General features: G+C 32.7%; 1 protein-coding gene across 1 annotated transcript in view; it reads right to left on the reverse strand.

Moving 5' to 3' along the window:
- Window positions 1-12,851, reverse strand: part of LOC112967010 (multidrug resistance protein 1-like) — a 39,920-nt gene that overhangs the window by 7,336 nt on the left and 19,733 nt on the right. The window contains exons 14-22 of the mRNA XM_026067688.1: window positions 12,299-12,460; window positions 10,593-10,775; window positions 9,649-9,795; window positions 9,226-9,330; window positions 7,210-7,287; window positions 5,733-5,816; window positions 5,154-5,357; window positions 3,683-3,783; window positions 1,716-1,856 (exon numbers count right to left, since the gene is read on the reverse strand). Of these exons, the coding sequence (XP_025923473.1) occupies window positions 1,716-1,856; window positions 3,683-3,783; window positions 5,154-5,357; window positions 5,733-5,816; window positions 7,210-7,287; window positions 9,226-9,330; window positions 9,649-9,795; window positions 10,593-10,775; window positions 12,299-12,460 (1,205 nt within the window). The remainder of the gene's footprint in view (window positions 1-1,715; window positions 1,857-3,682; window positions 3,784-5,153; window positions 5,358-5,732; window positions 5,817-7,209; window positions 7,288-9,225; window positions 9,331-9,648; window positions 9,796-10,592; window positions 10,776-12,298; window positions 12,461-12,851) is intronic.

Here is a 12,851-nt window from a genome sequence, read left to right on the forward strand (position 1 = left end):
AAACACACRAAAAACAAGAAAAAACAAAAACAACCCAAAACCAAAAAAACCCCGCCCAAGTTGAAAATGACACTATTATTGTTTTATGGTGAATGTAGATGTACCTTTATGGATTTCATTAGAATGGTTTAAGAACCTGCTGTCTTCAGCTATTAATTACTACCACACAGCACAGGATTACTCATCACTGAGAAATGGTAATTGACCATATGAGACCTCTTAGACTTTTCTGAGACAAAAAGTGAAAGATTAATTTACATTGTCTTCAGAGCTATATAAACTAATCTGTTTTATCCTGCATATGAACAGCCGGGAAGGGCTCACCCTGGTTTAGTGCAGACAATCCCTTCCAAATCTAGCTGAGCCACTGGAAATTCACTCCCCCTGCTTTCCCTCTCTCCTCTAGCACCAAAAAATCCACTTTGCTTCCAAGCAACCCACAATAACACCTCCATACATACCACATACAACACCACAATAACACTTGTTACATTTCTGCTGCCTCCAGTTCTTTCTTCTGTGTGTTTCTTAACATCCATAAAGCTACTTCAATGTTATCCTACAAATTCCAACTTAACACTATCTTTCATCAGGTTGCCAAAAAAAACTCCAAAAAACCAACCACGGGCTTTCTTAGGTATTGAGATCACTGCTTTCATACTGATAGAATATCATTCTTTTCATACCTGTTTCCATAGGCCTGTATTGAGCTGTTGCCTCTTATCTTACACTGTAAATTATCTTTCTCCTGAGTTTATACAGGACCAAGGGGGGGTTGGTTATGATAGGGGCTCTAAGGTACTATGGTAAATGACTGGATAAATAGCGATTATAAAACCAAAATATAAAAGTAAGAAGCTAAGGATAAGCCATAGCTTCTGAATCCCTCCTTTCATTTTTGTATGGTTTCAGTCCTTAAAAGCCAATAAAGTGCCCTTAAAGACAAAAAATTGCACTGTTCTTTGTATAATTACATACTGCAGTGGACACACATTCTAGGAGTACTGCAAATTGGAAATATTTTATTTGCAGTATCTATCTAAATTAAAAGTAAAAAGCTATATCTCACTATGGGTATGTATAGCACTCTATATATAGTTCTTGCACTCATTGTTCATTCTTTCATTTCCCATGCAAAATTGGTTTAATTAACTCTATCATCTAGAAAAATCTAGTCATCTTTCCCTTATGGTGCATAGCATCTACCCTAGAAAACAGAACATTACTCTGCAATTATTTAATGTGTATATTAGAGCAGATTTCAAATTTTGATGGATTAAACTGCCATAGAAATAATGAAGTCACTGATAACCTTTTCTTAAAAGATTTTTTTTAATAATATTATGCTTCAACAAACAAGTACAACTATGTTTTCTTTTAGAAAATACAGCGGATCTCTTCAAGCTACATGAACAACAAAGAGAGAATAAACAAAGTGACATAGCAGGATACCATTTCATCCTCTGGAAAAATAATAGTCCAGAATAAATACAGAAAAGGAAATCAAAAAATCAGGGCTACTTGAAGAACTCAGAATCTGTAATCATCTATAATACTGACTTTGTAATATGCTTTCTATAATATGTTTCTATAACATTTAAGCACAGAGAAAGAATTTGCCCATTTTCTCAGTTAGCTAATGGATTCATGATATCCTTAGCAACAAAGACCTCTCTCTGGATTGAGAGAGAAGAGATTGCAAAAGAGATACTTACAAAAACACACTTTTATACTCCATGAATCCATTTACCACTAGATAGGCACCAAACCGGAAACAGCCAGCATAGGTAAAGAACATCATTGCTTGTGAAAGGGCAAAACAAAGACCAAATATATGTGCCTTCTTCACAGAATTTCTGTAAGGAAGAATGTATATTTTCATACAAATGAGCAATTGTACTTAAATCTATTATGTAAAAAGCAATTAATTCACTTCAGATGCTGCTGTGATAAATGGGAAGTACTTATCTTAAGTACTTTAAGTTACACAATCCTTTATCTCCTTAGACTGTGTCTAAGAGAAAAAGTTTATTTCTGCTTGTTTCCAGAATTCTGTCTACTTCAAAGGACAGACTGGAATATGGAGAAAGAAAAACATGGSCCCTTAGCTGCTATGTCTAATTATTGTCTTACCACCTCACAGTTTGAGTGTTAAAATATTTTACAGTTGAGTCCATGATTACAACTTTCAAAACTTAAACAATATCATCAAAACTGTATTACTGCATCACATAAGAGGGGAAAAAAAAGAAGACTTAGTTCTTTATGTGAGCAGAACTGCTTTCAACCACAGACAATTTTTTTTTGTCAGYTGTTCTTTACTTGTGATTTTAGGTTAACCAAATAAAATGTTCAACAGTTCAATATTAGACAGTTGGGAATTTGTTTCTTTAAAAGTTCATCAGTCAAAATTCTTCTCTCCAATAAGATTTAGCCTGCATGTATGATGCATAAATGGGATTTTGGATGATAAAACTATTCATATAACTAAAAGCAGGGCAGAGAGAAAATTTTTTGCTAATATGAATTTTACCAGAAAAAAGAAAGAAAATATTTTAATTATACTGATACAGATTTTAATTATATTGATGTTATTCTTAAGTCACTATTTTATGGTTCCTTTTGGGGAAAAAAAGGATCCAGATTCACAAATATGCCTTTTTGATAAAGAGGCTGCAGTCCCTTCTCTTTTACATAGCCTATTTGTGCATTAATCCAGGACAACAGAAGACCTAAGTTCAATTTTTAAAAAATAGAAATGCTTTGCCTAATCAGTGGTTAAAGATGCACTGAGACATTAAGTCAAAAATACATGTCCTATCTCCCACAGAACAAATTGTCCCATAGGAAAAATAAATACTTTATTTCTACTGGAACAACAATAAGATGAAAGTCTGAGAGCAATTCCTCCAATGACAACCCTGAGAATGGTTAGGTACTGTCCTGAAAGTTGTGAGGTATGGGCTCAAATCTGAGTAACCTGAGAAAGAAATTAGACTAGTATCTCTCATAACCTGCACCATGCTCTAATTGCTTAATTATTGTGGTGGATGCATTGGCAGCACCCCTTTTTGTCTGTCTCCCATCATATCTGTGTACATATGCTGTCATTTCCTTTACTTTTCTCATGAAAGTCTGAAAATGAAATATTTCATTCTGAAACAAATACAGATTTGACAATAATATTTTTTTTCATTTTAAGATTTTTTTAATTTGATTTAATCCAAGCAGGGTTTTTTTGCAATCACAAACCAATAAGTAATTATTCAAATGTTTTCAGTCCTACTCATACTTTCAAAAATGGGCTAATGAAATATTTAATTTACACAAAACAGTTTTTAATTAAACCTAAATATCTGAAACATTTTAGCTAGGAGATTAGATTAGATGACTTCCAAAGCTCTCTTAAAACCAAGATTTTTTGAAAACAGTGATATTGCAATAGAAGATACTAATACTACCACAGAAAATTAATTAAAACAAAGAACAAAACCTACAGTGTTTCCTGGTGACTTCCTTGGTTAATAAAAAGATACGCAAAATCTTTAACGTAGTCTTACTTCAGAATTAATGCAAGCAATACACATGAACAAAAAATAAATTCATGTCAGTCCAAGTAAATGTATGCAATTTATTCTAAAATTAAAACACAGATTTTATTTCTTTAGTTATTTTATTATACCTGTATGGTACGTGCAGATGTTCTCCATACATGAACTCAAATTTTCTTTCTCGTGTCAAACTTACAACAGTTCGAATATTTTCTATGGCTTCTGTGGCAATCTGCAATTGAAACACAAATGCTTTAATCAAAACGATACTAAAGAAATGTACAGGAAAAATATAGTTACTAGAAAGGAAAGGAAATGTATCTTTTGGCATACATGAAAAAGCCAATGGAAAGATCATCATGCAATACTTCCAGTTGTCTTGGAGGGAAAAAATATTTTTGAGCAACTTTGTCCACTGACATAGAGSAAGGAAAATAGAAACAATTTAATAAATAGGAGTTAGTGAGGGGATTCAGATCCAGACCAAGATACTTAAATTTAGGTGTCTACGCTACCATTAAGTCAATGGAGATCTATTCAACAGAACCTAGAAAGCAATTCAGCTCACCAGCCACTATATGCCTACTTAAAGTTTCATTCTCCAGGATCTATTGACTAGAATGGTAAGAGGCTTAATTCAGATGCCCACATATAGGTGTTCTGCCATCAGAGATACAGATACTCAAAATCCTAGGGTAAGGCATGGTAGATGTGACACAGAACACAAAGTAGACCCACGCACTTCTGAAACAGCAGATAGAGGCCACACAGAATAYACCATGATATCTCCAACAACTATAAGGGGACATTAGACAAGTAGCACATATGCAAACACATACATTAAAACACTAAATTTAGATGTCTTAATCTGAAGAGTAATACTATTGTTTATGTGCATGACCTTAGATAAATGACTCTCTTCTCAACAGCTTTTTACAGTATGACACAGGAAAGGAGTTTAGAAAAGTTTTACCTCTAAGAAAGTAATACTTGGAAAGTGATGAAACAGTTGTCCTGTCACAAAAGGATTTTGGAATGAAGTAACATTAAATGCCTTCATCTAACTTCTCCTTTAAACAAGAGCCTAGCCTTCTTGCTTTTCAGTTCTCATCTTTCTTTTCCACTCAACAAATAAGAAATGGCAAAGAGATTCAGAAACCAGTGGATAAATCCCTGCAAACATTGGTAAGATGAAAGAAAAAAAAAGAAAAAAGAGCATTGCAATATATGTAAGATAGATGACATGCCAAAAAGGATGCTGAAAAAGAAACAAGATAATTTCAAAATGAAGAGGGCTGCAAAATAAGGAAAATAGAGATGATAAGAACAGGAAGCAGAGAGATGTGCTAAGAATTCTTCAAGCACATTTCTGGGGCTTATCAATTCTGAAAATAAATATCAGTTAATAATATATGTCTTCAATTATTATTGAAGAAGTGTTATGTTGTTGTCCTAGTAATGTAAACGCATAGAGTTTGGCTATCTTTGAAAGTAATATATTATGGCATAAACTATGTTTGRAAGTAACATGTCTATTACCAATGCCCTGGTAGAAATTACTGTATATATTACACGGAAATAGATAAACTTCTCTAGACGCACCTTTCCTGCAATTTCCAGCTCCTTTTTATCTTTCTTAGCGTGTCCAGCCAGCATCTTCATTTCAATCATTCCTGCCACAGCGATGATAGGCACAACAGCTAAAAGTAATAAGGTCAGCTGCCAGCCATAAATTAATGATATAATAATTCCAGTCCCAAGGTTAGCTATGTTTTGGGCAATTAATGCCAGTCTGACACCAGTTGCCTGGGGGGGGAGAAAAAAGACAGTTTTTGCTAAAGAAACTGCATATTAGATGAGGAAGGCATTTCCACCTATAATATTCCTTGTTCTCCAAAAATATTTACAAAGTCTTAAAATCAGATTCCTGAATTTTTTTTTTAATAATAAAGGTTACAGCACAACATAGTAATAATCCTAAAAGAAGATTGCTATATGTTTACAAGGCATCACTGTTATAAATCCCATCAGTGCATTCTATACCAGCTATCATTTTACCAGTAATTGTAAATTTTAATTGTTGTCAAAGTCAAGACTGCCATCTAACCAGTCAAGCCCAAGTTTCAACTTTACTACATATTAACTCAAATATGAAAAATGCCTACACAAAATATTACTTACTCCTTTCACTTGTGAGGCATCATTAGCAAGTCTTGCAGTTAATGCTCCTGTGCTATTTTTAGTATCATCAAACCAGCCCATATCCTACAATAAGAAACATTTTTCTTAGGACAAGTCTTCCATATACTTTATATAAGCCTTAAAATAAAACTGAGGTCTACATAATATAACTAAGTTGAATGTTAGAAGTCAATGTGTGCATATTAAATTAAGCATAATTCCTTAATTACACAATGAATATGTTAAAAAAGTGTATGCCTGTGGATGATCTGATGTGTAGGCTGTCATTGCTGAGAAGAAATGAGAGCAGGCCATGGGAGTCCCAGAACCAAAATCTGCCCTCCCTCACCACTGTTGAATGACTCATCAGTCACATTGCTTCATAATTGCAAAGCTGTATGGGGAAGAATTGTAAAGCATTTTTTGGTGAAAACTCCTGACTTAGTGCTTTGTTCCTCCTCAGATTGGACAGACTCATTTGGAAGCTATGAGACAAGATAAAAAAATCTGGCCTCATATTTAAAAGTTCTCTGCCTGATCAATGTCATTTGTTGGGGTCAGCTACACAGTTATTCACCATGTGACCGAATACCTGATTTAAATTGTAACATGTAATATTCACCATATGAAGACCTGGTGATGTAGTACAGGCCCTTGTGACCTCAACATCCAATTGTAATACTTCTCTTTCATTAGGCTTTCAGTGATGCTCATCTGTAGTTCACAGTTTTTCAGAATACAATAGCTGCTTTCAGTTCACGCTGCAGATACTCATGTTTACATGAACAAAATTCTGTGTCTACATGTGGCTTTACGTGCAAGACATAAAAAGCAGAAGCATTGTATTGTATATTTGAAAAATCAGAAATACTGATCCTGAAACCATGCAATAATAGAGACCATTTATGTAACTACATGACTTACTTAAAATTACTATGAAAATATATATTTTTAAAATTTTTCTGAAAGTGACTTTAGATTTAAGTATACAATCTYACTACTGAATTAACAAATGACGATAATGCATTTGGGAACTCTTTCAAAGAGACTTACAAAAAATAAAAACATCTGTTCCTGTTACAATTTAGATCAGACATTTGAAACAGAGTTACATAGTAAGCTGCATTGCATTGCATTTCTTTGCAGGAGAAGGGGCACCAAGGAAGAAAAGCAGACAAATGAGCATGCAATGGGATTCAGCTGGTGCACATCAGCTTGTTAAACCATGGTAACTTGGCTGTAAATCTAAGGCCTTGCAAGGAGTACGTATAAAGCTCTTCGGTTGATTTAAGTATCTTTGCCTACAAATACTTTACTTAACTCCCTATAACTAACCAAATTGGTTTCTAAACTGACTTAAAGAATCTTCTTTGTAGACCAAGTCATAATGTTGTAGAACAGCATAGAATACAGGTATTTTATATCTAAACAAATAAAAATAAAAAATATTTTGCTTTATGGAGTTCTAAATAATTACCTGTCTAAGCATTGCTTTAAATGCCATGAATCGAAGCCTCATTGTGAGAATTTCTCCAGCTTTGCCAAATGTGAAACCCTATTTGAGAAGAAGTATAATGCTTATCATACTATTACATTGTTTTGTATTTAGTAAATAAATATTTTTAGATGCACTGTCTCTACAGTGTCAAAATACAAAATATCATAGTCATGATCACAAAAAACAAATGTAAAAACAGGTTTAATATTCACAAATTCTAGTAGATTCACAGTATAAGCACTGAAATTTTACATTTCTGAATAAAATATATACAGCATAGCAATATTTCCCAGCACTACTTCACCAGCATGCTTCAAGAAAAGGATCACTAACGAACCCTTTGACTGCATTTTTAATCAGAGCTGACCTAAGTCAAATTTAAAAAGGTGTTTTTTTAGGTTAAAAGCTTCATGAGGAAATCTGAGTTCACTGAAGTCAAGGCAGATTTCTCACTGATTCCAATGAAACTATGATTTCTTCCTTGGAATCCAGTAACAACACAGAGAAATGTTTTATAATAAACCAAAAATATTTTTAGACAGATATATGAATCAATTTAAAAAGATACAAAAAGGAATATCTTGATTAAAATTTTGAGAAGATACATTCTTCCTACACTTTTGGTACGACATTAATTAGCTTTGTTTAGCTCACTACCACCTTTCTGTGATTACAGACGTTAATACTTCAGAATCTACATCTGAGAAATTGTATGCCCTTAAAATATAAAACACAGATGAAACTGTACTATGTGATATTAAGAAAAATTGTTATGGCATATTCCAATAAATAAATATTTTTCTGTTAACTTTGATCATTGGCATTATTGTGCTGATATACTGTTAATAAATTTCCATAAATGTGAATTTAAAAAAATCCATAAATCGAACATCTTAGAATGGGCAGTATATAAATAGATTATGAAATTAATGTTTTTATATTACTTCATTCTCATTAATTTGGGAATGTCATATTTCAGTGAACTCTTCCCATTCATATGCTAATTTAAAATTTATCTGCACATTTATAAGTTGAGCAAACCCATCATATGCATCCACAGCTCAGTCTTCAATACTCAAGGTCATTCTGCATTCATGTGTAATGAGACAAAAAGAACAGGTGTATTTTGCAAGAGATTGTTGCATGTCTATGCTGCTATGTTTTAGGTTTACTTCATTATTTCACTGTGTAGATTCATTTAATGGATAAAGCTATAAAATATTTAGAGATTATAAACCAGACTATATAAAAATATTTAAATGTAAAATTTTATCAACTATCTAATTTGCACTTGTGTAATTACTACTTTCTTCATTGTGGCACTGTTGTAGCAGTTAGACGCCTATATAAGAATTAGGGTAGAGTTAAAATACTATTTTTACTGGCTAGGAATAAGTAGTGGAGTGAAAGGATAAGTTCAGATGGCTACAGAAATCAGTGAGAGCAGGGGACGCGGCATTAGTATCCAAGCTTTATTATCTAAGCTGGAGGAGTCAACTATCAGCATGATGGGTATCACTTGATGAACCAGGCCTGGGAAACTTTGGGGGCTCATACAGGATAAGACTTGTAATGGAAAGGGGATAGGAGAATAAAAAAATTGGAGGACTAAGATAGGAAGAGTTGGTGGATTTGCACTTACTCACAAGGTTCGAGTAGGAGGACTTGGGGTGGGGGGTAAGGAGTGGTATAGGGTGTAGGAATGGTTGGAGGTTGGGTGGTAATGGAAAAAAAGAGTGAGAGATTCCAGAGCTGTGTGCTGAGATGTGTTTGGTGAAGAAGGGGAGTTTAGAAGCAAAGAGGCTGGAAAATGTTAGGTGGTCTCTGGCATGTGAGAAGCTGTAGGTTCAGTTCAGCATGAAGCACATATAGAACCATATATRAGGATTCTGGTTTGAGTTGGAGGCATTTATTAAGAAAATTTTTAGCATATTTCAGATCTAGTTTCTAAAACATCATGAACAATTATAATAAAGCAAAAATAATAAAACATACCTGAAAAAAGAAAGTAAAAAATGAAATGATCCCAAGTGCTAAAAACAGCAGTGAATATAAGTTGCTCTTTTCTCTTATAATGGCCTTGTCAGTTTCTGAAAAAATCTATAAAATAATACTTTAAACATGCATTTTTTTAAATCGGCTAATAATCTAAAATATTCCCATACTTCTCAATAAGTATGTTTGGTAGTCATTTGCATTCATAAAAATTTGAGTATATGTTACACATGATTATAGGTATAAAAAGCAAATTTCAGGTTGTAACAAGATTTATTTTTAGGATTTTGTAAGTCTTGTAGTTCTTCAGATTTATCTAATCCATTCCTCAGCTTCCTAATGCAGGAACTGTTTAAAATTCAGTTTAATTGTAAATGAATTTCACAGATTATATACCTTTTTATATACTTTATTCAAACTTACCCCTATAATTTCTGAAAATATGATTGAAAATGCAGGTTGTAAAGCCCCATTGATAATTGCACATAAAGTGCCAGCTACAAAATATGGCCATTCAGTTTTGTTCAACTTCATAATTTTCAGAAATGAAGCCGGAGGTAATTCACTGTCCTAAAAAATAGGAATTTTGTTAGGACAAATATATAATAAATCTATGGAGAAAAAGAGAAATTAATAGTCAATTTCATATTCCCAGGATCCATTCAGGGAAAGCCAAAATATATACTTTTTAATAACACAAATAATTAACTAATTGCATGTTTCTTTTTATAATATTAATACAAGAAAGAAAGCTCTATTAGAACATATCTATAGTTCTTGTCATCAGATTTTAGCTTAATTCACATAATTTTGGTTGACCAATATTCTTGGTATTGTTTAGCAGTCACTGAATTATTCATTCTGAGAACATTGCTGTGTGTAATCCACAACTAGATTATTATTTCAAGTAATTGTTCATTGAACAATTAATAACAACAGATGGCTTAGTGTTGGCTGCAAGTGTTAATGCACTCATCCAGGTTTGTTGCACGAGTTCTATGTTGGGCCACACATTTTGTTTCTGATTCAAAAATGAATGTTTAACCTATATAGACTACGTCTGTATGGTATTCAAATATACTAAAGTATATTTGTTTTATAACAAATTTATTTTCAAGAATAAATGTATCCTAGTTATAGGCCAAAAAAGTCCCATTTTAATTGTATAAGGGTTCACACTGAGGATAATGAAGCAACTTATCTATTATCAAGTCAAGGGCTATTTAGAATCAGAAAATTCTCAAATTTTACCCCTATATGAAATGCCTCTTTTTTCTGGTACATTTTAAAGCAGGAGAATTAATTGAATTTCAACGCACTTGTTGAAAGGTACCAAAGTACACTAAGAGCTCTGCAAAGGTACTTACAGGCAAATTAGTTTTCACATCAGGATCATCATTCTTTTCTCCTGGCTTTCTAAAGCTTCTCTGAGTTGATCGTCTTCTCAATCCTTTCATTAAGGATTCTCCCAATTCTGGTTCAGACACACTTTTTTTGACACTAAGTACACTTTCATCTTTTTCTGATGATTGAACATCAGTTCCTATTGTCTAAAACAGGGAAGAACATGACGTTAAGATAAATTATGCATATATTAATTGAATATTCAAAATTATAAGGAAATTAATATAAAAGTAACCAAAATCACAATTCAGTGGAAAGAAATATAGACAGAACAGAATATGATGCTATAAAATGAAAATTGTTATTATATTTGAGTAGATCTATATCTTCAGAGCTTGATTGATATACAGGAGTATCTTCTCAAGAAAAACTGAGGGTCCGGGGGTGGAAATAGCTGCTTTTTTGTGTGAATTAACTCCTAACAGAGATTTAAATTGAGTACGAATGATTTGCACTCATCTTGGGATCTTTATGAATGAGTCCTCATGAACTGAGAAAAATAATTCCCCTCTTMAGTGGAGAGTTCTCTTACAATTCTTGATTTAAAATATAACAAGGAAGTTCAGGATGGAACAAGTCAAAAATTTTTTGATTAAAAAAAATCAGAACAGTCAGAAGAGGAGCCCTAATTTTGGTGGTAGCTTTGCCAGTCTCTTTGGCAGAATAAATAAGTACCTTCCCACCACCGAGGATTTTAATAGTAATTGTATTCAAAGCCGCATTCCATTAGTGTTTCTTTTTTCTCAGAAAATTTTTGTTATTTCTTAGTATTTGGGGGGAGGGGGGTTATGAATAAGAAAAATCACTTTGTTTTCTTTCTATTTTACATTTCCTAATTTTTTTCAGTCATCATATATACCTGAATACAAGTTTACTTTGAAGGTGACTAAGTAAATTCTCACTTTTTTTTTTATATAGAACATTTTTAATTGGCCCAGTTTACTCTTTTCAGTCTAACATACTGAGATATTTTTCAATTTGTTTAATGGACATGGTGATCATGCAGTAAAACACCGATTACACAGAAGGCTGCAGTGAAATTCAACCTGTCACATGCGACATTGGGATGTACAAAAGTGTTTTGTTCTTCACTTAATAACAAGTATGTTTCTGATACTCATATCTGATTTTTAATTTATAATCTCTCTGTTTCTGGCTACATAGCTTAAAATGTGTACATATTTTTACACTCAGCATAGCTGGATTATTTTTCTTTTTCTTCCATTCCTCCACATTTTTTCTTTGAAAGAACATCAGCATGAAGAATTATAATCAAATAAGTAAATATGCATGCCCTATTCCTCCAGTATTAACAACCATATTTTACCTTGCATTCCACATAGGCTAAGAACATACAATGGACTAGCAAATTACTGTATGTCAGCTGCTCTATATTAACTGTCCCCATACCTGCCTAAAAGGAGAATATAAAATAATCCTTTAAGTTTAAATCCCTAAAGGATTAAAAACATATTTTCCTAGGTTTAAATAGGTCTGGTATGAAATTTAGTGGTCTTTTGTCTCAAATTATTCTTCTCCTTTCTAAGCACACATTTTTCACTGTTAACAAAATTTGCTGCAGAATTTCCAATACATCTGAGAGCATACAATAACTACTGGTATTGAACATGATAGGGAATATCAAGCAACAGCTTGCAGGAAAAACTACCTGCATGTTAACAAGTTTGTAGTAGATTCCCTTTTTTTCCATCAATTCAACATGATTCCCTTGTTCTGAGACAATTCCACCTGCAAACACAGCTATACGATCAGCATTTCGGACTGTTGACAGTCGATGAGCTACGACAACTGTGGTGCGTCCTTCCCTTGCCTAAAAATAACAAACTTTTATATTAATATCTCTAAGTATATTCACAATTTTTTCATCTTCATATTAAAAAAAATGGAAACATTAAAATTGTCCGGAGAAACAATACATTACAAGAATTTATTAAAAACAGATTTCAATGAGTACCTTAAAAACAGGAATATAATTTTTAGCTTGAACATAGATATTAGAGACAATCTTTTGCTGTGGCACAAAAAAGTACCAGATTTTGCTCATAAATATTTTTAAAAATTGTCTCGACATTGCAAATTTTAAAACCTTATATATTTTTATATTTAAATCTGTAGTCTTACATTTAAACCTTAAGATCTATGCAAGATGATAGTTTATATTCAATTAATCAAGTAAATATATTTAGAAGCATTATTGAAAG

Source organism: Apteryx rowi, unplaced genomic scaffold (genome assembly GCF_003343035.1).
Source record: "Apteryx rowi isolate R43461 unplaced genomic scaffold, aptRow1 scaffold_260, whole genome shotgun sequence".
In the NCBI taxonomy this organism is placed as follows: Eukaryota; Metazoa; Chordata; class Aves; order Apterygiformes; family Apterygidae; genus Apteryx; species Apteryx rowi.